Source organism: Podarcis liolepis, assembly GCF_965112155.1.
Source record: "Podarcis liolepis genome assembly, chromosome: 5".
Lineage (NCBI taxonomy): Eukaryota > Metazoa > Chordata > Lepidosauria > Squamata > Lacertidae > Podarcis > Podarcis liolepis.
Window position 1 is genome coordinate 81,232,509 of NC_139556.1, and position 26,364 is coordinate 81,258,872.

The 26,364-nt window shown below is 43.3% G+C and overlaps 1 protein-coding gene across 21 annotated transcripts in view; it reads right to left on the bottom strand.

Moving 5' to 3' along the window:
- Nucleotides 1-26,364, bottom strand: part of PLCH1 (phospholipase C eta 1) — a 140,716-nt gene that overhangs the window by 20,011 nt on the left and 94,341 nt on the right. For 12 of the 21 annotated variants that reach the window (XM_083503756.1, XM_083503758.1, XM_083503766.1 and 9 more), the window contains 8 exons: nt 25,235-25,406; nt 18,281-18,388; nt 14,198-14,359; nt 8,893-8,961; nt 5,575-5,669; nt 4,872-4,972; nt 1,308-1,487; nt 381-488 (listed from right to left, as the gene is read on the bottom strand). In XM_083503756.1, coding sequence (XP_083359882.1) covers nt 381-488; nt 1,308-1,487; nt 4,872-4,972; nt 5,575-5,669; nt 8,893-8,961; nt 14,198-14,359; nt 18,281-18,388; nt 25,235-25,406 — 995 coding nt within the window. The remainder of the gene's footprint in view (nt 1-380; nt 489-1,307; nt 1,488-4,871; nt 4,973-5,574; nt 5,670-8,892; nt 8,962-14,197; nt 14,360-18,280; nt 18,389-25,234; nt 25,407-26,364) is intronic. The other 9 variants (XM_083503762.1, XM_083503749.1, XM_083503763.1 and 6 more) reach the window with 3 other exon arrangements.

The window sequence follows — 26,364 nt, forward strand, 5'->3', positions numbered from 1 at the left end:
GATCTCTTAGAGCAATCAAACGAAACTTTAACACATGACAAGTTACTTGTTGTTTACTGTTGTAACAATTGTTTTCTCAAAATTTATCTTCTGTACCATGAAATAAATAAAAACAGTAGATATAGATATAGATATAGATATAGATATAGAGATAGAGATAGAGATAGAGATAGAGATATAGATATAGATATAGATATAGATATAGATATAGATATAGATATAGATATAGATATAGATATAGATATAGATATAGATATAGATATAGATATAGATATAGATATAGATATAAAAATATATATATCTGGTAGGCCACAGGGCTCCCATCCTTATAATGCATGTATAATAGCATTACAGGACTAAAATGCATTGAATGGTACTACCTTTGCACATCTGTTGGGGTTTCAGGACGTATCCACAGTTGCCATTCATCCTGAACTTGGCTTGGTTCAACTGCATCACGCGCCCATCAGACTGATAGTTTAATGCCACTGTGAAATTAGCAATAGCTTGTGTTACTCATAAACTTCACATGCATCTAACAAAACCTTGTGTGGTTTCTGCTCATGAAGAGTTAAGTTAGTGGTGCTTCATCCCTACTGAAATCAAAGGGACCTAATGACTAACTTGGCTTGTTAATTTCAATGGAAACGAGATTCAACTTACAATTTTAACCATGTCTTCTCAGAGGTTACGTCCTATTGAATTCAACGGGGCTTACTCTCGGGCAAGTGGGGTTAAGACTGCAGCCTAAGTTAGCCTGGATCCTGCCCATAAAATAGTTTTGTACGCTTTCCCCCTCCCCATAATGCAATTGCCTTTGATTTTAAGCAGATAAATGGGATTTAATGAACAAAGTTTATATTTCTCTTGAAGGCTGCATTCCCTCTTGGGCAATCTGTTAGGAGCTACATGCTGGTAGCATGTAGTGCCAAAGTCAAAAGTTGGCGAGATCTGAACCAAAAGTGGACATACCTCCCCCCCCCCCTTATTTCTATGGAACACCTCTTTTCTCTTATTCATTTCCCTATTCTTTTCTGACAGCCCCCCCTTTCCTTCTCTCTTGCCAGTTTTAAAAAATGCTTTACTGCAGTCTGGTAAAACATCAGTATGGTGTAATTTCCTAACAATAGGGTTTCAAGCAACAGCAAATATCATTTCATAACTTTCTGACACTCTTCTCCCTTATCTTCCTCCCCATCTAGCAGGCAGCTGGGATAGGGACATCTGAAAAAATGGGGTGAAAGTAGATCAGTGGGCACCTGGATATTGTGTGCATATACCTCGCACATGTACACTGCAGCACTCACCTAGCTGGCAGCCCACGTTCCAATATGCCAAAGGGTTGAAGTTGCTGGAGTCAATCCGATATGCAGATGGGTAGATTCTGGTGAGCTGCTTCTGGTTATAAAGCATAAACTGCTCTGCCTTCTGTTGCACCACCTGGTGTGCTCTCGACTCGCTGAAGGATAACACATTCCCCACAGATCCTGCATGTTGAAAAGGAAAATAACCAAGGAAAAGAAGATATGGTCAAGTATGACACGACATGTGTTGTGTACACACAAATGTACACACACACACACACACACACACACACACACACACTAGTATTGCGCCCCATGTTTGCCTGAGCACAATTTGGAAATAAATGTGCTTTTGAGGAGTTATGCTCAAAGCCTCCCCTCCCCTCTAAATGTGCATTTTTAATCAGCTGTTATTTCCTCTGATCTGTTGCCTCAGGGCCACTTTTTACTTGAAACACTTTCTTTTGGTGAAACAGCTCAGGGGCCTGGAAGAAATCAAAGCCCTCCAGACTCATGAGAACACCTTTGTCTACCGAGCTGCCCTGGGCCTCAATGAGAAATATTTTCCTGACAACGAAGGTGAAAACTCAATTTCAGAAACAGGAGAAGGACCAACACCTTCACCTTTCTTGACGACTTTAAATTCTGAGTGAGAGACCAGCCCAAAACATACTTCCTTCACTTGGCAAATGGCAGCATGTTTGACTTGACTATTTAAAGCTCTGCAAGTGGAAAGCATTCATTTGTAACAAATAGATTTATTTTTTTGTAATGAATAACTAATTAAAAAGGGGGTGGGAAAGAAGTCATCTCAGACAGTCAGGGTCATGCTGCAAATGTAATGGTGCTATGCTATGTTATGCTTTCAGTGTGGGCAAATGAAGTCTATGGGTATGGGAAGCGAACACAGCCGCCATTTACCAAGGCAACATGATCAAATACTCCCCCTTTTGTTACAAGGTGGCTGTTTGCTATAGCCTCACTCACCAAATATAATGGGCATTGAAATAAGTTTAGTTTCATATACATAACCATTCAAGTTGGCATTTTCGAACCATATCTACAACTGCATTATCAAACAGAACACACGTTCAGTGTCATGACTAGTTCCTCCAAGATGTTCAAATACGAAACTATTTATCTAAATGGAGAATGTCTAATATTCAGATGATGCGCGTTTTGAGGTGGGGGGGGGAGGACCACGAGTTCTACTCTTTGCAAAGCACTGCATTCAAACAGGCTTTCCTGAGTCGAATATATATTAAGCACGCGTGGAGAATTCAAAAGAGGACAGGACCAAATTTCTCAAGGCATTTCTGGAAGAAATCGGTCTCAGTATCAAAGCTGCATGAAGCCTGCACTTCTAACAGAACAGATATGTTCATAATTTTGAATCAAGACAAGTTCTGCAACAGAAAAAAAACACCAGTCAATTTCCTGGACTGTTGAAATAATTATAAAATTAAACACATTTGTAATATTTGCTGAAGTGGCAGGGAAGGGGCCAGGATACTGAGTCTCAGACCTTGTTCCCTCCTCACACTTCTAAGGCTTACCAGCTGATGCAAACTCAACTTGAAGCCTAATTTTGCAGTCATAAGGACTAGAAATATGGGCTATAATTTCAGCTGAAAAAGAACAAAGCATGGGTTTAACTCTCTCACTGCAATCATGTTTTTCTAGGATTGGCTCACGTCCCTTTTTTTTTTCTTTTGTAGGGGAGGGAAAGGATACCAAATTATTTATCCACTCCGAGGTTTGATGTTTCTGTTTTGCTTGTGCCATTTTTTTTTTTAAAAAGCCCTGATTAGAGAATTGAGAAATTCCCGCTGTGTAATTCAAAAAACTCCAACTATTTTCACTAGATGGGATTGTTCCATGAAAGAGCTGTCAGCATGTTTCCAGCTGGATTTTGACTACTTCTCTGAAGGTGCTCGTCAGGAATATGCAATGATTTCACCCCAATCTGCATTTGACATGCCAACCTTGGCTGAAATGTGCTTGAATCAAGAAAGGTGTCTCTCTGCGTAACAAAAAGCACAATGAGCACAAAAACTACCCCTGGAGCTTAAAACCTCTTCTTCCCCCACAAATAATGCTTATAAAGGGACAGGTCCTCTTAATTAAAGTCTATCCCCAAGCAGAAACTTGTCACTTGTCACACGCTGAAGGCTGCTTTCGGTGGAAAGAACATGTCACTTTTACATGTTGAAGGTGACACCACTTGTCACAGCTTTTGATTCTGAGGAAGGTGAGAAAAGCCATCCTGTTTTGTAATGCAGCTGTGCCACCTTCCAGTGGAGGAAGAGGGAAGCCATTGCAAGCGGGTGGGATAAGCCCATAAAACAGGAAGGGGCAGAAGAGGCAGGAGCCAAGCTGCAAAGGAAGGATGGGACTGAGAAACTCATACTACCAAAGTGGGCTGGGTTTTTGCATGAACCAGGTGTATGTTTGTGTCAGGGGACGGCCATCGGAACAGGGGAGGGAGAGCCTCAAGGCTTCTGAAGAGCAGCTCCTCCTCCAGCAGTGGGGAAAGCCACGCCTCCAGTGGAGAAGTGAGGGAAAGGGGGAGCCAAGCAAGGGGAGGGCTCGGAGATGCTGCTGAGAGCCCAAGGGCCTCACCTAGCCCAGCTGGCCAGGAGGCACACATGCCGCTTCCGTCGCCAAGCTTACGCAGAGGGGTGAAACGTAAAGAAGGGAGGTGAAGATTCGGGGTGTCTAAGTTCTTATGTTGGGGGGGTGGAAGGGGCCACTCCCGGAATCTGCAAGTGACTAAGACGGACATGAACTTTGTGGTTCGGCACTGTAAATAGTTTGCATCAATAAAACCTGTAAAAGACAGGGCAGAGTCCTGCCTGGTTACTCACGAGCAACCGCCACCAGCACCTGACAATTTGGGATGTCACTTGAGCACCACTTTTAAGCTCAAAAATAAGAAGTGTGCGATTGCAGTGCACAAAGCAGCTAAACCCACACACCACTCCCCCACTAAGATCCCATTGTTATAACCTCAAACTCTACAGAAGGATCACAAATCAACAAGACTTGTGCAACAGAATAGCGGCAATAGCAAGTGACTCATATTCACCTCACCTTGCACAGGAGAAATTCCACAAGCTCATCTACTATATATTTGGGAAAGCAGTTTGCCTGCTTGTCTGCCTGTCCTTTATGGGTTCAGACGTATTGAGATATTGCTGCCATACTCAGCACAAGGGTTCCTGAAGTGGGGGGGGCAGTGGTCTTCATTTACCTTTGGACACCAGGCACCATTTTGAATCAAGATGGCAGGCCCAAATGTGACTTGGGTGTAGTTCCGCCTAATTTGGCGTGGCAGTTAGGAACGAAGTTTCGCTGGGGGAGGAGGTAGTTTTCGCCAATTTTTTGCAAACGCCGTATCCGCACACCCCCAAACTCACAAATTATTCTATCCATTTAAAAATCTTTGCTTGTTTCTTTGAATTACTAGGCAGTGCCCGGCACCCCCTGCTACTTCCTTATACAGGAGCAAATAATATATTTGACAGCAGGAAAAGGATGTGCCCCAGCATTCACCCACAGCCTTACCATCATCAACTATGTCTTGAGCTGCTACCGAATTGGTGTACACCACTAAATCAGAAAGATCGCGACACAGCTTCATCGTTTTTCTCCGCCGACCCAACCTGCTGAATAATGGTAAAAGAGGGGGATTTTTTCTCCTAAATGGCTAGATTTGTCAGCTTCTCTCTCTATCCTACTACTGTTGTTCTCAAACAACAACAGTTATTACTTGACTAGAAGGCATGCTACAAAATAAAAGGCAACCAAACAGAGGAAAGAAATAGGCTGGCCAAGAGGTGAAGCCTTTTCCAAAACTCTAATTCATTTTTTTTAACCCTGCCTCTGCCTCTCCGCCCCACAACCCATCCTCCATACAGATATGCCTTCCAGATACATCTCTCCAACAGAAGCAACAGGTTCTGGATAGAAATAAGTTCTCTTATTAAATGAAGGCAAGATGCGCAGGACAATAGGAAGAGGGAGTTTTGGCTCTGCAGCAAATATATGCTTTGTTTATTACATTCAGTAGCATAATGAGTTTAGACAGGCAGTATTTTTGGTCCTGCCTGTTTTCATCTAAAAATTGAATATGTCCTCACACACAAACACCCAGTATTGCTTTATTCATTCTAAAAAGCTAGTGCCAGTTACATTCCAGGGGAAATGTACATTTGCAGACTGCCTGATTTGGAAGTAAAACAGCTGGGGGAAAGTGACAATTACTAACCTGTATAGCTGTCCAGGTTCCTTCCCAGAACAATTTTGTTGAGAATCCTCCTCATCAGATGCGCTATGAGATTTGGGCCTTGGTTTTGCTGCCTTCTGATTGAGAAAAGAATATCGGATTTAACTGTGTGGTGAACTATAAAAAGTTACCGTTCATTTCCAGTGTGGTCTGCTCAGGCTGCATTCACACTGAAGTCCCCCACTCCCCCCCCCCCATTTTTACCTCCCCATTTTCACAATGTTTCCCTAACTGTTCATTTCTGCGTTCTGATTGAGATTTCACATGGCGTAAAAGCCACTTACAGAAATATAGTGGAATACAGAACAAGTTTAGTGCTCATTTTTCTGTGTTATTTGAAAACAAGTACCACTGTACTCAGTTTTTGCTAAATTCCACTGTATTTCTGGGTGTGGCTTTTATGTTGTGTGGAAGCTCAAACAGAATGCAGAAATGACGTGAAAATAGAATAAGCTGCCATGTGAATGCAGCCTCAGGCTAACAGGAGCTTCCCAGGGTCCCAAAAGGAGATTTCCCTCACTCTTTCCTCCCTTGAGCATTTTAAATGGAAGGATCAGGGATTGAACCTGGAACATTTGGCATGCAAATTCGTGCACTTGTCACTGAGCTACTGCCCTAAGCACTATTGCCAAGAGTTATGTTCGATTTACAAAGGTTTTGCTCCAGCCAAGATTAATAGCTGGTAAGAGTGACATTAACATATATGAGAGAGTGCTGGAGGGGAAATAGTTAAATAGGTTGTACAGACAGGACCCAGGGGGGGTGGAGTCAGTGGGACTATAAAACCAGTTCTGGGAGGAGTTCTGGGAGGAGGTCGTTGGGAGTTGTTGATGGGTAGTTGGTTGGATTTAGTGGGTTGGCTGGTTGGGAAAGGCAGTTGGTAATAGAGAGACAGTTAAGGCAGTGGGCCCTTGAGTGTGGGGAGGTAGAAGAGATAGAGAGAGGAAAATAAGACGAAGAAAGTGAAGAGCAACAATGTTTGGAATGCTGTAAAAGCTTTGTTTGTGTCTGAAATAAAATACACTCTTCTTTATTAATTGAGAACCAGACTGAGACTGAAGTGATTTTACCAGGGAGGACCTGGTTGGTGGCAGCGGATTATTGGTGTACGGGTCAATAGTCCGTGAGATGACCGGGGGCTCCATACGAACACCACAGTAAGTCCTGTTGATTTGACTGGGAAATAATTAATTTAATTGAGAAAGAATGAGCTCTCCCACTGAATTTGATGGCAAACCATCTTACTACTTGCTAGGCACATACCAAAAGGTGAGAGAACTGAACAAAATTTCAGTTGTAACAGCGATCGTAAACTGCTTGCAAAAGAGCAGCCAGTTTACAGAGAACTAGGTTTCTATAAAGTCCTCAAACTTGCATAATTTAAGATTTTTTATGGGGGAGGGGTGGGGGAGTTATGCAGAGTGCTGAAACCCATTGTCACAATCATTTTATACCTACTTTCCCAGACAGCAATGTATTTTGAAGGAAGGAAAGAAAGAAAGAAGAAAACAACCCAGGCATTTTTCTCCCCATGCGTCTATTTCTCTGTCGACCCTGAAATGTCAGTATTTCAAGGATTTATTGAATGAATGGCATGGGAAGGTCAAAGAAAAAGTATGGGACTCTGGTGAAGGACAATGGTGGGGATGTCCAGCAAAATGCAATGCCAACATCTAAAAGGGAATATATCAAAACCCTCCCACATATAGGGGTACAATTCTTTTAAAGAACTACTTATGAGCTAAATGATTTTTTGTGAAATTCATTCACATCTGCAGAATTTTACATTTTTAAATTCAAAGGGAAAACGCTTCCAGTACAGCATCACTAAATATCTCTTATTGCCAGAAGTGCACAAAGTCAATCAATTTCCACAATGGTCATTAAGGAGAATATTCATATTTTTTTTCATGCAGACATGAAAAAAAAATCAGGGCAAGCCTAATTAGGCTAATTAGCTGAAATCGTTGCATTATTGAAATATTTTGCAGTCTTCAAAGTAGTAATTGTAAGTTCTCCAGAGGCTGGTTTCTCTCACAAGCATTCTACTGTACAACATTTGTTCTCTTATCAGTGTGCTGGGAATGTCAATTGCCAATAGTCCCCATTAGCAAATATGAGCTGGAAGCCTGCGAACTGAATGAATAACAGCTCATTAATTGTCCATTTTCAGTTCCTTGAAAGCCAAAGAACGTTATATATAGGAGAGAGAGAGAGTGTGTGTGTGTGTGTGTGTGTGTGTGTGTGTGTGTGTAAAAGTATGTGCTGCCAGCTAAAGTTTAAAGAAATAAATTATGTTTTACACTGGCCTTACCATCTGCAGAAAGAACTGGTGAAACAAAGCTGGGAGTCATGAGTGGGAAAGGGATCCTGCACTTATGTCTTGCTTGCAGGCTTTGTATAAGCTGCCTGGTTGGCTACTGTGGAAGCAGAATGCTGGACTAGATGTTTGAGTTGATCAATCAGGTCTCTTTTCTTGATTCTGTGCTGTCAGGGAACTGCCATCGGCTCAGGGGTGAGAGGGGGAAAGCCGGATGGATTACAGAGAGCCCCCAAAGATCGTGGGAAGCAGTACCTCCTCAGCAGAGGAGAGTAACCACACCTCCAGTGGAGAGGAGCTTCAGGGCTCGGAGGAGGCAAGGCGGTGCCAGGACGCCTTGCCTGAGCAAAGCAGGGAGGAGAGAGGTCCTCCGTTACCCACGCCCTCCCTGCGCAGTAGGCTTCCGCGCCGAGAGGGGAAGTGCAGATTGAGTGTCAAGAAACTACACTGCTGGGGAAGGTTTAAGGACCGCCCACTCACAGATTCTGCCAGTGAATGTGCGAGTCACAGAATAATGGCACTCTGCATGGTGAAGGGCTTTTGGCACCAGTAACGAGGCTTTGCAGGCGACCAGGGAGGCATTTGCCTGATTGCTCTCGAGTAACCCCCTGGTATCCTTACATGTGCCATGCGAAGGCTCCAGTTATCTCATGGCTGACCTTGGACCACTCACATTCTCTCAGCTTAACCTACCTCACAGGGTTGTTGTGAGGTCAAAAGGGGAAGAGCTCCTCGGAGGATACGCGGGACATAAATATAAAAATAAAAACTGCCTATTCTTGCCGACCAGTGCCTCCATTTTCCCCAGCTTCTCCTGCTGTTTCCCCACGACTGTTTCAGATTGCAAGCCCCTTGGAGGTTGGGACTTGTCATACCTGTTCTATGTAAAGCAACACGTACACAGAAGCCGCTCTAGAAATAAAATAATAATTATTATTATAACCATGCAAAACATAGGTGGAAGTTTTAGCTCTGCTTACCTTATGTTTACCAAAATTGCTCATTAGTCTACTGTGGGATTTCTTGCCAGTATCTTTTACATCCGAGTTCTATGGAAGCAAAATAAGCAAATAACTCAATAACCAAGCAAATTGGGTTTTTTAATATAGTAAACACATCTATTGTATTTGCTCCCAGAAGAACGGGACTATATGTGAAAATCAGCCTTCTCCAAACTGAGGCTCCCCTCATGTTTCGGACCAGAACTCTCATCACAGAGTATAAGCTAAATATTATATATATCAGCACAGACTGTAATATTTAGCTTGTGTCTGTACTCCCAATAATTAAGTTCTTTGAAGGGGTCGCAGGAATGCAAATGAAGCGGATATCTGGTGCCCAGATAAAGAGAGGAAAAAGAAGAATCGACTTAAGAGGAATCAAAAATGAAAAGTGTGATCCAAGTGAACAAACATATCAAACCTCACACTTCCGAAACCTGTAGATAAACAGGGAATAAATAAATAAAAAATGCACACAACCCAAAGACACAGAGACAGAAGTGATGTTTGCTAGGCCACCTGAGGTTTGCTGTAAGAGAGTTCCCCTGGGTCATCAGTTTGATGATCTGTGGCAGGACCCAGTGTTGCTGTCAGAACATCACATCCCTTTATCTCTTTGAAGAGCTGAAAAGAGGCACTGAAATACATCGCCTCAACTATTCACGGCACAAATCCTTCCAGTTACATAAATGCGCGGCCTGTGGCAGAAATGTATTTTCCATTAGCTTTTTTTCGCGGAGAACAAGTAATGGCTTCTCCTTTCTTTTCTTTTTTTGGCTAGTCAAGCTCGACAAACTCAAACCTACTTTTCCAAATATTTATTTCCAGTTCAGGATGCAGGATACACCCCGGGGTATTTCTTCAGCACATGCAGGGAGGAGAGCATAGTTCACTCACAGCTCTTCCGCCCCTTCCTCTTCGTATGCACTAGCAAATGATGCCTATTTAACATTAAGCATCACTTTCAGTTTCCTCTTTCAGGGACATTACTCATCCCTATGGGATGTAACATCACTGAAGCACTCAAATACATTTCCTGTTTGCCCAGAGTGGACACACAGGGGAATGTTGCTCCAGCTAGGAGGACTTCCTGTCACACCTGGTCTAGAGCATCCTCGCCCTGGGTGTGACCAGGTAGATGGGCGTGACCCTGGCGGACCCTATAAAGGGGCTAGTCACGTAGCCATCTTCCTCTTGACTCTCTTGATCCCTTCTCTCCATTTCACCTTTTGCTGTCTGCTGGCTCTCGGCCAGCAGCACATGGGCTCATCCCTCACAGAGGATGAACCCACACTTTTTTGTGTAACTGTAACTACAAGATAGGGACGCGGGTGGTGCTGTGGGTTAAACCACAGAGCCTAGGACTTGCCGATCAGAAGGTCGGCGGTTCGAATCCCCGTGATGGGGTGAGCTCCCATTTCTCGGTCCCTGCTCCTGCCAACCTAGCAGTTCGAAAGCACGTCAAAGTGCAAGTAGATAAATAGGTACCGCTCTGGCAGGAAGGTAAACGGCGTTTCCGTGCGCTGCTTTGGTTCACCAGAAATGGCTTAGTCATGCTGGCCACATGACCTGGAAGCTGTACGCCGACTCCCTTGGCCAATAAAGTGAGATGAGCGCCGCAACCCCAGTGTCGGCCACGACTGGACCTAATGGTCAGGGGTCCCTTTACCTTAACTACAAGATAAAGCCACCTTCAGGATCATACTGTGAACTGAATGTAAGTAAACCTTATTCTTACTTTTAAAAGAAGACTGTTGTGTTATGATTGTTTTTAAGAGAGAACTAAAGGGGATTTACCAGGAACAATCCAATCTGGACAAGCCAGACTGGATTGCTTAACTCAAATGATTCTCACGAATCCATCAACTAGCTTCCTGCAATGTACAAGGGAATGTGCTCTGCTACTAGCTCACTAGCATGAGCGAGGAAGGATAGTATTTAATCAATATATCCTCTCCTACTATCCACAACATTCCCAGAATCCTTAGTTTGACCTAGGCTTGCTGGGCTCCATGTAGTGGTCTTCTGCCAAATGGCAAAGGTCTTTGCCCATTGATTTGCTTGTTTTCACTAACCGGTTTTATTGGATTGTTTTGCTCTGTGATTGGTTTTGACGTTTATGTTACTGCTGCAGTAATAAAAAGAAACAAGAAAACCCAGTGTGGTATAGCAATTCACATGACAGAAAAGGGTAGAGAATGGTACAAATTACAAATTCCCATTCAGCCATGGAGCTGAGTGGAGGAGGAGGAGTTTGGATTTGATATCCCACTTTATCACTACCCTAAGGAGTCTCAAAGTGGCTAACATTCTCCTTTCCCTTCCTCCCCCACAACAAACACTCTGTGAGGTGAGTGGGGCCGAGAGACTTCAGAGAAGTGTGACTAGCCCAAGGTCACCCAGCAGCTGCATGTGGAGAAGCAGAGACGCGAACCCGGTTCACCAGATTACGAGTCCACCGCTCTTAACCACTACACCACACTGGCTCTTAACCACTACACCACACTGACCTTGGGTCACCCACAGCCTCTCAGACTAATCCAACCTCACAGGGATCTTGTGGCGATAAAGAGTTCCCTGTGAAGAGGGAAGGATTGCTAAATCACTGGGAATTGTGAGGAGACTAGGGATCTCCCAAGAACTCTCAGCGTCCTTAACAAACAACAGTTCCCAGGAAGCCATGACCATTAAAGTGGCTTGATACTACTTTAAATGTAAAGTGCAGATAGGGCCTCAGTTGCTCAAAAGGTTTAAACCTCTCCATGTGAGCGGGCATGGGAGGAACAGAGGGAAAAGCTAGCACTTGGTGTCCAACTATATATTTCTTTATTTAAAAGTCGCTGACGAGAGTCTTTGAGCCGAACTCTTAGGGCTAAGAAAGGAATGTTAGCTGCTGGCAACAGAAAAGAGAAGACATATGGACTTTTTGACAGTCAAAGGAAATATTCCCCCTTGTATGTCCCTTAAAGGTCTGTGCCTCCAACAGAAAAAAATATTTTTAACATGACCCTGCAAGACACTTTTTAGAACTTTTAAAGGGATAAGAATCAAATATTTAGCACACATTTTCAAAGTTGCTTCGAAAAGACTAACTATAGGTTGCAAATGATTTCCCAAATGGTCTCCCAATCACTTTTAGTACTTCTTCTGCCATTCATTGCTTTTTTAAAATGCTATATTTATTTAGGTTCATGATAAAATGTTTCTTGACCTACTTCTTGAGACGATTTTATGGGGGGGGGGTGTCGCACAGTACCATTCCCATGGCGGATGATTATACAGTCTAAGATGGTGATACTTTTAATTAATTAATCATCTTCCACATACATGTCTCAAGGCGATCTACACAATACAACAGAAACAGCTAAAAACAGTTAAAACATCACAGAAAATAACAGCAAATTAATTTTAAAATGGTAAGAGGAAGCACTAATGGCAGAGACCTATTCATCCAGCTAGTTCAAGCTTGTCAGAACAAAAGATTTCTTCAGATGTTTCTAAAAAGTGTAGATTGTGGGCACCTGTCATATTCTGACAGGGGTCTTCCACAGAACAGGGGCAGCCACACTGAAATCTCTGCTCCAAGACAGATCAAGTTTCTGATCTTTTGGAAACAACTGGGGATACAAGAGATCAGGCAGTCTCTCAATAACTTAGTCCCAAGCTGTATGATAGGGCAGGGAGAGTGGCGCTGTGGGGCAGATAAGATTCAAATTTGGTTTTAAGCTGCCACATACAATCTTGCCATTATTATGTTTTTTGTCAGTATGTTGTTGTTTAGTCGTTTAGTCGTGTCTGACTCTTCGTGACCCCATGGACCAGAGCACGCCAGGCACCTCTGTCCTCCACTACCTCCCGCAGTTTGGTCAATCTCATGCTGGTAACCTCGAAAACACTATCCAACCATCTCGTCCTCTGTCGCCCCATTCTTCTTGTGCCCTCCATCTTTCCCAGCATCAGTATCTTCTCCAGGGAGTCTTCTCTTCTCATGAGGTGGCCAAAGTACTGGAGCCTCAGCTTCAGGATCTGTCCTTCCAGGGAGCACTCAGGGCTGATTTCCTTAAGAATGGATGTGTTTGATCTTCTTGCAGTCCATGGGACTCTCAAGAGTCTCCTCCAGCACCATAATTCAAAAGCATCAATTCTTCAGCGATCAGCCTTCTTTATGGTCCAGCTCTCACTTCCATACATCACTACTGGGAAAACCATGGCTTTAACTATACGGACCTTTGTCAGTATAATTTAATGTTATTCCATTGTGGAGGATATAAACCACTGTATGGTAGATTGTGTGCAGCCTGGAAAGTAAAGCTGTGGATGTTTTCAAGCAGGCTTAGTGAACCAGTGTTGAGAGACACTTAAAGTCCTGTCAGCACTATAACAATAATAACAACAATTTATTATTTATACCCCACCCATCTGGCTGGATTCTATTGCAAGGCAGATTTCTGAGGCAAATCAATAGCCATTAACTATGGTTTCCTAATTCAGATATGCCAAATCATAGTTAGTGTAGACAATGGTTTGCAAATCTGCTTCAAACCAATCATGGTTTGGCAGAACTGCAAGTCCCTCCACACAATGCCATTAGCCATGAGTCACATTGAATACCTTCCTAAAGGAAAACACTTCTTCTGTTTTTCCTAAACATCCTGGTAGGTCACAATGAAGGTGATTCGGATGCATTTTCTGCAGCTCATACAGTGGTGCCCCACAAGACGAATGCCTCACAAGACGAAAAACTCGCTAGACGAAAGGGTTTTCCGTTTTTGCGTTGCTTCGCTAGACGAATTTCCCTATGGGCTTGCTTCGCAAGACGAAAATGTCTTGCGCTTTTTTTTAAAGCCGCTTGAAGAGGTGCAGTTGCGACGGACCGTGCTTCACAAGACGAAAAACATCGCAAGACGAAAAGACTCGTGGAACGAATTCTTTTCGTCTTGCGAGGCACCACTGTATTTTCCAGAAAAGATCCAAATGTGGAACTATCATTCTCACCCAGAACCCAGAACATCCACTGTAAATCTTTATTTGCAAATACATACATAAATACAAAGGTATGCTGCTTCCTTATTTTATTTGTTTTTTGGAGGTGGGAAAGTAACTTCTTTTTAAAAGCAGCTCCGATACAATGCATTTTGCAAATTTCACTGAGAGGCATTTCTTATATAAAATGAAGCATGACTATTTCTTTCTCACAGCAAACCTGCAATGAATGCTAACCTCATCTCAACAATGCTAGAAGAACTCAGTAGAAAGGGTGGAGGGGAAGAAAGAGAAATCTTACCTGTTTGAAGTTTACGTTTAAACCTTCGTGTGTTGCTTTTAAGAGTGCTCTCACTGTGAAGCTGTCGGGGTCTTCTTTGTCCCTGATCTGAGACTCTTTTAGCAAGGATTCAAGTTTCTTCCTTATAAAAGATTCCATCTGGTGCTCGGTGGTGCCATTACTCTGAAATAGATCAGTCAGGCCAATGCAAAATGCTCAATGGATTTTTTTTCCCTTTTCTTAAGCAAACAGAGCAGGGTAGTTGTTTCCACTCCCAAGTAAACTGATTCTCCCTACAGGTTCTTTGCAGTAGTAGTGAATTTGGGTAAAAAAGGAAACTAAAATCTCTTCAAGGTGGGTTTTCATTCTAATATTCTGCCTGTTAGAACTCCTGGGGTGGCAATAAAAACCAGTGTCACTTTCCCTAAAGAGTCAATCCTCCCTCAGCATTTCCCTTACAAATTTGGGGACTGCCTTACTCAATAGGCTGTCAGCCTTCACTAGGTAAAGGTACCCCTAACCATTACATCCAGTCGTGGATGACTCTGGGGTTGCGGCGCTCCTCTCGCTCTATAGGCCGAGGGAGCCGGCGTTTGTCCGCAGATAGTTTCCGGGTCATGTGGCCAGCATGACTGCTCTGGTGAACTAGAGCAGCACATGGAAATGCCGTTTACCTTCCCGCTGGAGCGGTACCTATTTATCTACTTGCACTTTGACGTGCTTTTGAACTGCTAGTTTGGCAGGAGCTGGGACCGAACAACGAGAGCTCACTCCGTCGTGGAGATTTCAACCACTGACCTTCTGATAAGCAAGCCCTAGGCTCCGTGGTTTAGACCACAGCACCACCCGCGTCCCATCACTAACCTAGGCCTCTCCATAAAGTTTAGACTACAGACCCAGTTACTGGCCGAGGCTGATGACAGTTGTTGTCCAATAGATCTTTGGGCCACCAGGTTTCCGACAGTTGGGGTACGTTATCTTGGCAGTAAGATCTGTCATTTCTGTAGGACTGGTTGCTGGAGTGTGAATTTGTGTCTGTCTATATAGGGTTTTATGGATGGATTTTATCTATTGCTGGCTTAGCTTCAGCAAGGGTTTCCATTGTTGCTTTTAATTCTATCTATTTTACTGTGTCACCTAGATAACATTTTTAATGAGATGCATAAATTGGGAGTGGGGTGGGGAAAACCAACCACAGAGACAAAACAGATGAGCACTTTTTTTTTTAGAACAACACAACTGAAACTACCTGGAAATAAACTGATGAACATGAGGATCCCTCAGAAATACTTAAGATATACCTAGAGCCAGTGTGGATTAGAGGGCTTCTTATGGGGAAGTGGTCATGTGATGGCTTCATGGACATATGTGTAGAGCAGGAAAGCACAAGAGGTGATCTGCAAGGCCTCTCCTTAGTTGCCAATGACACACAGCACCATTTCCCTCTGGGAAGGGAAGGACTCAACTAAACTGTTACAATGAATATGCAGGTGTTTGAGTAGACAAATGAAATTAACAGAGTGCTGTATCTGATGCTACAGGAGATGCAAGGAACTTCCCTGTTTGCAACTCACAGTCAGCTCCAGAGGCTTACGGGAGCCTCTACAGCAGATTCTGAGAGTGCAAGAGTGAAGCAACGTAAATGTGATGCTATCCACAATGTTAGCCTGAAATATTCAGTAGCTTTATAGCAAGTGGGATGCGGCAAACACACCCATGCTTCTGGCTGGGTATTATTATTTTTATTATCATCACTATTGATTTATTAATTGTCTTCTAAACAACCATCTCAAGGAGAAAAACAAAGGCAGCAGATACATTTAAAACAAAATGAAAACCATACATAATAGATACTCATGGTAAAGACCTATTCACCTAGCTAGGAAAGTCTAAAATGTCTTCAACTGCTTCCAGAAAGTGCGGGCAGTGGGCACCTGTCGTATTTTGACAGGAATGCTCTTCCATAGAACAGCCACACTAAAAGCCCTGCTCTGAGTCATCGATCTTGTTCCCTAAGTAGCATTTCCTGGTCTCCACTGTGGCTTTGGAGCTGTTGCTACAGGAAAATACAATGTGTTCATGCAGAGGTGGCACTGAGGGGATATAACTTCTTGGGTCACTGCGTGCAGTTTCTCCGCCTTGTGCTTTGAGCACCCAAAGACAAATCATCTCTCTGCGGAAGACAATCTCACAGAGGGCACAAAAGGGGTGATTCAGTGTTGTGCAGCGTTCTGAGCTTCACCATTTGAAACAACCATTTAGGAAACGGTTTTTGAAAATGGGAATGCTCTCAAGGTTCCCTCATGTCTGTTAAGTATTAATGTGTTCATCTGATTTCAATTTGGTCCCTTTTATGCATAAATGTAAGACAATGCTGCAGTGTTGGATAATCTTGAAGTACCCTGTGGTAAAAATGCTTAAGAGAGGAACAGCATTATGAGCATCTGCCGCTCTCTCTCTGAACCAAATCTGATGGGGCCCTGTAATATCTAAAGCAGCAAAACAATTCCCAGCCTGCTTGCAAAATGTTTATGTCCCACTAGCTGATGCAAATTAGGAAAGAGGCAGGAAAGAGCTCGTTTTGCAGGCATCTTGGTAAACATAAGAGCTCCACTGTGGGCAAGGTGGAGAATGAGAAACCAAAATCCACACCGTCACATGCTGACCTGCAAATCACTGGAGTCACCTTGCCAGTTGCCTAGACGGACCAACTCTCTACCAGACCGGTAAAAGATTATAAATACATGTGAAATATTTTGAGCCAGTCAAGTATGAACTCCTCTGAGCTGGAACAAACCATCTGTTCATGACTGAGCAGCCTTGCTGCATTGCCACCGAGCAAAAGATTTCATTTTTTCAAAAATCCACTTCCAGACAAGACACAAATGGAAAACAGCAAGAGGAAAGAAGAGCAAGTGCAGACAGAAGAAACAAACAGTCAATGTACAACATGGTGGAGAAACAAGGGAGATACACACACACACGGACACACGGACACAGGTGGCGCTGTGGTCTAAACCACTGAGCCTCTTGGGCTTGCTGATCACAAGGTTGGCAGTTCAAATCTGTAAGACAGGGTGAGCCTCTGTTGCTCTGTCCCAGCTTCTGCCAAACTAGCAGTTCAAAAGCATGCCAGTGCAAGTAGATAAATAGGTACTGCTGTGGAAGGTAAACGGCGTTTCCTCCGTGTGCCAGAAGCAGTTTAGTCATGACCTGGAAAGCTGTCCCTTGGCCTGAAGCGAGATGAGTGCCGCATCCCACAGTTGCCTTTGACTGGACTTAACCATCCAGGGGTCCTTTACTGTGTGTGTGTGTGTGTGTGTGTGTGTGTGTGTGTGTGTGTGGTGTCTCATATGTGGAACTCTTCTCATGAGAACAGAGAACACACACACATACCCACTGTTCTCATGAGAAGAGTTTTATATAAAAAAATATATAAATAATACACACACACACACACACACACACACACACACACAGTATAACTGGGTTGGATCCACAGTTCCCATGAGAAGAGTTCCACATATGGAACACCAGTACTGGAGAAAAGGGGAATGCAATTTTCATTTATTCCCAATTCCCTATGTCTCTAAAAAGTCTAGAGAACTGAGGGAACCTACATAACAGTGCAGATTGTGGTATATGATAGATTGCAGTGGGAAGAGGGTTTTATTCCCCTTTTCCCATGAAGGAGTCTCTGCTGGATCGAAGTCCCTTCCACCAACAGAAGGAGTCTTTTCTCTTCACCAGAGGGCAATTTGTATCCAAGCCATGATTAATCATCCTCGTTATCCCAGCAGCATCAACACACATCAAACTTTACAGAGTTTCATAAAAGATAGGCCTCTTGCCTTAAGGACCTTAAAATCTATGTTAGTGGGAATATCAATGTATGGCTAAGAAGTTCTTGTTACCCGGAAGCACACCTCAGCAGCAAGGAGCCTCACCACAGGCAAGTGAGAATAGGGCGATTAAAACATGGTTCAGGTCCTTGAACGCAAAAACGTCACATGCAATTCACATTTCAACTTAAGCTGTGTGTGAAATGCAGCTCTACGCAACTGCTGGGAAATTAGTTATAGGGAAGTTGCTAAGCACACTTACGTAAGAAACCTTCAACTTGCAATCATCTTCAATTTCATCAGCGCTGTCTTCATCAGAAACCTCTCCTTCTTCAGCATCTGCTCCAAGACTATAGGGGAGCTTTTTACCCTGAAAAAATGAGCATTACAGCACAAAATTGCCATGGTCATTTGAAATCCAAATCGAGTACATCTTTATTACAGAGCAGAAATATTTCCTTACGACAAAATATATTGAAGTCATCTAAAGACCTCCGTGGTGATTCTATAAAATATGCAGGCATCACATAATTCTGTCTGCTTCTGATGTTCAGATTGTGAATGCCCTCGCTTACGTAGTCAAAATGGCAGGGAGCCCATCCATTTCTATTAAACAAAGGTTGCAAAATATTCTTTAAAATCTTCCAAATTGTTTGCGGTCCCTCCAAGTTTCAAATGGCCTGCAGTTATTATGCATACACTCTGCTCTTTCATTCAATGAATTTCTGAAATATTTGGACACACTGCTGGATCCTGCAGTGATCCCTGCAGAATACAGCTGATATATCTTTCTAATCTGGTGTGCATTCAGGAAATTACTATGTTTTCAACATGAAGCGCACTCTCTCCCTTCCTCCTTTTCTTTTTTTAAAAAAACCCTAGCCGCTATTTCAATTTTAATTCTGAGCTACGTACTGTGTCGCCCACAGAGAACCGAACTATGAGGATTTATTTCGAAGTTTACTGGGCAGTCCTAAATTAGAAGCTCAGCCTGGCTTCTGACAGATGTGCACTAAGGATTGCTGACATACTTGTAAATGAGTATCTTGAGCCTTTCAGACACTAATGGGTCAGAACAGGCCTGCAAGCTCCAGATGTGGAGAATCATGCTTGTTCCACTTAGCGTAGTGCGATATCACTTTATATAATACAGTACGCAAGTGTCAGTGTTTTGGTACAAGCTTGTCATTATTACAGAACAATGACAAGGAAGTTGCTCTCCCCGCTACATGTTTTGCATTACTTTGCCATCCATATCTGAAATAGCCAATGGGGTGCCCCCCCCAGATGTTGCTGTATCCCAGCTGCCATCAGCCCCAGCCAGGATAGCCAATGACCAGCAGCGATGGAAGATGGAGTCTGATAGCATCCTGAGAGCACCACGTTGGCTACCCTTGGTCTAAATTCTTTCCGTTCCACTGGCCAAGCTGGAAAAACACTCAGCTCTGCTATCTCTGGCACTAATGAAGACAAAACGCTGCACTGTTCATTTTCATCAAACCATTCATTTTCATTAAGCATTACATCAGAATATCTTAAGCATCGTTAAGACTGGCTGCAAATAAGGATGTAAAACAAATGAAGCGGCTTGCGCTAAATCATGGGTTGCTCAGTACAGGCAAAGGCTACGATCCTAATCCCACTTACCTGCGAGTAAGCCTCTTTGAATTCAGCAGGACTTACTTCCTAGTATGCAAGGTTAGGATTGCACTGCAAGCTGATGCACATTTATCCAGTACTGAATGCAAAAGTTGCACCAAGCTTGGGTCTGTATGCAATTCATCACTGATCAGCACATATTTTACAAGGGAGCCGTTGCTATTGTAAAAACGATTTCTTACATTCCTTTTCTTTTTTAAAAAATTACATTTCTATCCTACATTCTTCCAAGGAGCCCAAGGTGACTTCTTAGCCACATGGCAAGCCTTTGAAGTAGGTCATTTATGCCAAAATGGCTAAAATGGCCGGAAGAATCAGAAATCAGGAAGACCAAAATTTTAATAAGGAATGAGGGAAATTTATAATTTATCTTAAAAACCATTGTAAACAGCTAAAATCGTTAGTACGATCGGAGTAACACTTGTAGTTTAATGGTGAATTTTGGACATAATGGAGATGTAAAAGGTTTGGATTATCATAAGAGATGCAGAAGGAAATTATTGACAATAGGACCCACAAAGGGGAGGAGGGAAGTCCAGGAGATTCTTTGGAATCTTGTTTTTATGGTGTATATTGGGTATGTCAGGGACGTCCAACTCCCAATAGACTGTGATCTACTCACAGTATTTAAAAAAAATGGCAGTGATCTACCCATTGTCATTAGATGGACCAAAGTTGTCGAGCTTTCTTTAGGAAGCCACAGTTGTTTTTTCCCCTTGGGGGGGAGATCACTGGAGAGCCAGAGATCTACCAGGAACACCCCACAATCTATCAGTAGATCGCGATCTACCTGTTGGACATGCCTGGGGTATGTGATAGTAAAGCTTTAATCTGAAAATCCAAATAAATATTTTTTATATATATTATAAAAAGAGGTAGGTCAGACTAAACCAGGGGTGCCTGTGGGAAGTCTGCAAGCAGGAAGACCTGAGAGCAGCAGCGGCAGCAGGTCTCTCTCCTCCTGTGGCTTCCAGCAAATGGCAAAGGCAGAACATAACCATCAGGGCTGGTAGCCATTGATAGCTTTATCCTTCATGGATTTCTCTAATCCTCTTTTAAAAGCACCACTGACCTAGAAGGTGACTTGTTCTCCATTGCCCCGGAGGTTATGGCTACATTTGATGGGCTTACGGTAGACTTCAGTTAAGCAGAAAGAAAGAGAAAGTTTCTGATGGTAAGAGCAGCTAGATGAGAGTTTCCCTAACTTGGGTCTCCAGCTGTTGTTGGACTACAACTCCCATCATCCCTAGCTAGCAGGACCAGTTGTCAGGGGTGATGGGTATTGTAGTCCAAAAACAGCTGGAGACCCCAGTTAGATGGAAACTCTGAGTTGGATGATGGAATCAATTTGGTAGTGGGGGCCTGGGATTCCCCGCACTGCAAGTCCTCAAGCAGAGGCAAAATCTAGCTCTGGATTTCCTGCCATCATTGGGTAGGGTGCTTAACTAGATGACCTGAAAGGTCTTTTCCAGCTCCATGTTTCTAAGATTCTATCTCTGCATGAGTGTTTCTGAATGTCCAGTGACATACAATATAGACACAGGGCTGAACGACTCATCCCAAGTAAAGGATTAAAGGAAGGTAGCAAGAGAAAGGCCATCAAATTACCAGCCCACATACTCACCCATACCGATGGATAATTTGCATCCAAGTGGTTGTATCCAATGTGAATTCTCTTCAAAGCAGATCCACTGAAATTAACAAGCATGGCTAACATAGGTCCATTAATTTCAATGGATCTACTCTTAATAGAATATAACTTAGTTGGAATATAACCCAATGTGTTTTTTATCAATCTCTCCAAGTGCAATACACATCTGGAAGGAATTGTTACTTGGTCAGATTAAGTGGCTAACTGCAAGACTGCTACACAGAGCACCTACCAGTTTATAACTTTATATAACTGTTATCTTTTTACTTGCTTGGCGCAACAGTTAATGGCCACTGATCAGTGGTGTACAAGAGTGACTTACAGGATCAATAATATTATTCGAAGAGACAAAATCTCCCTTGTAGGAGCAGATCAACTATGGTATTCGAGAGAATGCTATTAAAATGAAAGGTCTGACTGAGACTGATGATCAGGAAATTAAATGCACATTTTGCAATATGTGCTTACCTGCCTCTGATTTTGATTAAAGGGAAAAAAGTGATGAGAGGATGCTCTCCTCACATCAATTGAAATCACTTGATCACCACTGCAATGTTATTTATCCAAGTCAGAATCAAGAGGAAATAAAAACCCACCAAATCAAGCTAATGTCACACTCGGGAAGTAGAAAGTTGCCTTGAGACTGGCTAGAAAGAAGTGGTGGCAACATTCCAGGAGTGCTTCTCCCCAGCTTAGACAGTTGAGCCATCCTTGGTACAATCAAACCTGTCCATGGTTGCATATCCACTAGTGTGGCGATCACACAGGGTCCCCGGATGTTTGATGGTCTATTGATCCCTGTGCCACCACTGTGATTGCTTTCCCGCTGCCACCAACCCGTTTCTCTCGGGTACACACGAAGTCCAAACAGTTGTTAACATTAAAAAATAATCAAGTTTATTTTGTAGGCATGAACAAGTTTATGGTTTCAGTTAATTTTTCTTGGCAGTTTCTTAATCTTAGTTTCTTTACTGACCTATACGTTCCTAACAACTTCAAACTGATTATCCCAACTATCTATCTGAATCCACCTAACAGTTCCTCTCACTCTCTCACAACACAACTTGACCAATCCACACACTTATATCCTCCCTCTTCCTTCTCCAACTCCCAACTCTCAACTGACTTCCACACAACACCAACTCTAACTCTAACTCCTCCCCTTGGGTTCCCACTGGCCAATCACTTCACATACATTTAACCCTTTCCTTATGACCCACCTAGGAGGCAAATGCCACAACTAGTTACACTGCAATTGTGCTCTTTCTGGGGCTGCCTTCTAAAACCATTCAGAAACCATTAGGAAGCTATTGGGGGGGGGGGAGGCGCAACAACTTTCTTTCAAGAAGTCAAAGCCTTGCCCAAATCAGGCATAAAACTCCAGCGAAAGATTTGTAAGCTGGCAACCAAGACAATCGGAGGAATATTGTTGCTAAGAACATGGAGACAAATGATCCAAAGCTGGAAACACAAAAGAAAAGCAACTGGACTATCAGACGATAAAGGAATGAAAGGGTTAGGGAAAGAGGGCCAGAGAGTCTGCAGAGAAACTAAACTACTTCTTTGCATTAATGTTCATACAGAACATGTCTGGACAGAAATCTATGCCTGCACATCTTTTTTTTCCCCTCTCTCTTCTTTTTTGGAGGGGGGAGTGTCTTGACAAAACTAGTCAAACAAATACAACAAAAGACGACGCTCTAGGGCTAAAAAGGCACCAGATCTCAGTGGTGCCCACCCTAGAGATCTTAAAGAACTCAGATGTCAAATTGCTGTTTCCCCAATGAAAATATGCAACAACAACAAAAGTGAACTAGGCTGTATTCCCAAGGCGGAGCTCTTCAGCTGCAACTCTGCTCCATGAAAGGCAGAGTCAGAAACTGGAACGTTTTCCTACTCAGAAAAGCCATCAAGTTTTCTGGCTCTGGCTTTCTGTCAGATGGTATTAACCCTTTGCTGCCGGCCAGCTGAATGGGGCTCCTGCACAGAACCCCACATACATGCCTAAGTAGAATTTTAACAAAAATTTATTATGTCACCCTTTCTCCCAAAGAAACCCAGGGTGGAAGTGATAAAGCAACAGAAACATCTCTAAAACAACTCTAGTGCCAAAGCAGACTGGGGGAAATCTCAAAGAGGAAGGTCTCCAGTAGGCACCAAAAGGACAAGCAAGATGGTGTCTTTCTTATATTCAAGGGGAGGGGATTCCAAAGGATTCCCCAACACTAAAGGCCTGCTTCCTACATTGCTCAGAATTGATATCCTGACAAGATGGTATATGCAAGATGCCCTAACTTGCAGGTTGCAGTGATTGGCTAGGTATATAAAGGGTTAGATGAACTTTCAGGTATCCTGGTCTCAAGCTCTATAGCCCTTTACGGACATGGAACAGTCAGTAAGGGAAATCACTGCTGCTCTTGGTTTCATACCATACATACACAAAGCAAATGAGATACAAGGGTACTCAGGGACAAACTATGTAGAGGATTCACACAATTTCCAGTTCATCTCCCATGAAGGTGTAGCTCCTGTTGTGGTCCAAATGGGGTGGGTGGATTTTATTTTGTTTCCGATCAAACCAGGTACTTAAAAAAACAATACATTATGGTTGTGGGATGGGGGTGTTGCTTGCTTGCATTTTACTTATCTTTATTTTAATTTGACTGTTAGATGGGCCTCTCCTCTGCTGCCTTGTGGGACATCTTTGGGAGAAGAAAAGGTTAAGGAACAAACCTGTCAGGTGGCTGTTGCGGTTGATCGAGAGTAACCAGGCAGGATTCTGACCTGTGTTTTACAGGCTTTATTTTGGTGCAAACTATTTACAGTGAAGAGCCCCAAAGCTCATGTCTAGCTCAATCGCTAGCAGAATCCAGGAGTGGTCTTTTTTTTGGACCTTCCCCAACATAAAAGTTTCGTTACCCCCAAATGTCTCCTCCACTCTCTGCGCCTCAAACTACTGCGCAGGATGGGCAATGGCAAGGGCGTGTTTCCCTCCTGTTCGGCTTGCCCAGAAGCGGTGTTAAGGCTCTCACCAGCATCCTCTGGTCCTTGCACCTCTTCTCCACTGGAGGTTGGGATTTCCTCCTCCCTGGAAGAGGAACTGCTTCGCAAGATTTTCGGAGGCTCCCTGTAACACAGCTGCCCTTCTATTTCTCGCCTCTGAGCCAATGGCAGTTCTCTGACAAAACCCTACAAAAACCTGGAGTGGAGGCCCTAAGATGGTTGGACGGCACCTTGGTGGCTTCCTTCTGGCAACACCTGCAGCCATGCTGGTGCCAAACATATTGTTCTGCTTTTCTTTGGGATGGATCAGTGAGGCTGAGAGGGGGGTCTTGTCGTGTGAGCAGCCCAGGACCTCCACACACCCTGTCCAGGCTTGTGCCCAAGGGAGGCCACTTGGGTGCTGCTAACACAGTGGCTTGACTTAACCCACAGAGGCACACTCCATTGTCTCTCAAGACAGACGGATGGCAACAAGAGTTGTGCCTCTCATTTGCTGCATTGATGTACTACATTTTTATGCTTGACGCCTTTGATTCCTCCGTGAGTGTAAAACTCTCACAATGAAAAATATACAGAAAATAAACTTATCTTTGTAATAGAAAGTCTCTGCCCCACCCTGCTACATTCCTACAAGTGCCTTCATTTCTAGGCAGAGGCAAATACAAATAAATTGACAGCTTTTTTGCATTACAGGAAAAGTGCAGGGCAAGTTGGGAGAGGAATTCGCTTCCCTGGCAATCCCACCTTAGTCTCTGGAACAAACATACACCTCGTCGTTCTGGCAATGCATGCTAAGCCTCAGCACAACCACAGAGGGTGAAATATCACCTTTCAGAAGGAACACAGAAAGAGGAGAGGGCAGCGGGGGGCAACATTTCAGCAACTAACAAAACATCATTTTACCTTGACTAGGATTTTGCCTTTCAAACTCTGAGGACTTGGAAGCTGCTTGGAATCCCCCGCGCTCACCGAAGTCAAGTCCAGCTTGTCACTGAAAATCTCCTTGAGGTATTGGGCAATTTTCTTTTGCTGTTGAATACTGCAGTGGTTTTCGATAGACAATATAATTGGAAATCTGAAAGGAAGAGGGGAGAAGAGGGGAAGGGACCCCCAAGGTCTCAAAAATTTATCTCGGCAAACATCTAGCCCATCACAGAACAACGCAGAATGATTGCGGTGTGCTGGTTTTCATAACTTCAGCTTCGTTGGAGGACCCCAGGCTCTCGTATTATGAAGAGTGGGAGAAAAACTTATCTCTATCCACTTTCTCCACTCTATACCTAATTTGAGAAACCTACACCATGTCTCCACCAACCTCAGTCTGCCTTCACCCGCCTGTCGTCTGACTTGCATCTGATCCAGGGAGCGACGCTGCTTATCAGTTTCCTTTCCCACACCCCAACCCTTAGTCTCAGCGCTGCCTCTTGTAAGGAAGAGGACGGAGGCAAAACTTGAGTTATTGCAATTTATTCTCTGAATCGCCCAGAGATGTTGCGATGCAGGGTGGTATATAAATTTAATAAATAATATTAATAAAAATAGTAAGTAGTTGGCTGTTGGAGAGCTAGTGACTCTCGTAGCTCAGTCAGTAGAGCACAGAGACTCGTAATCTCAGAGTCGTGGGTTCGAGTTCCACATTGGGCAAAAGATCCCTGCATTGCAGGGCGCTGGACTAGATGACCCTCAGGATCCCTTCCAACTCTAGAATTCCGGAGTTTAAAAAGTTGTGTGTCGACACAAACACAGCAACAGTGAGAGATTAACATTATACTGTGCACTTTTTCTGTTTTACGATTTCAAATGCACATTTTACATCCTTAAGATATCAATTACTTCCCTTCATCTCTTTCCATGGTTCATTTTACATATCTTAAATCCCTGCATATTTTACAAAAACTATACTATTCACTATTCCATTATTGCATCCATCAAAACTTATTTACACTGTTGAATTTATCTTAATGCTGCCAGTGTTTTCAGCTGTACACAAATATTTCCCATATATTCAATAAACGTTTTCCAATCTTCTTTAA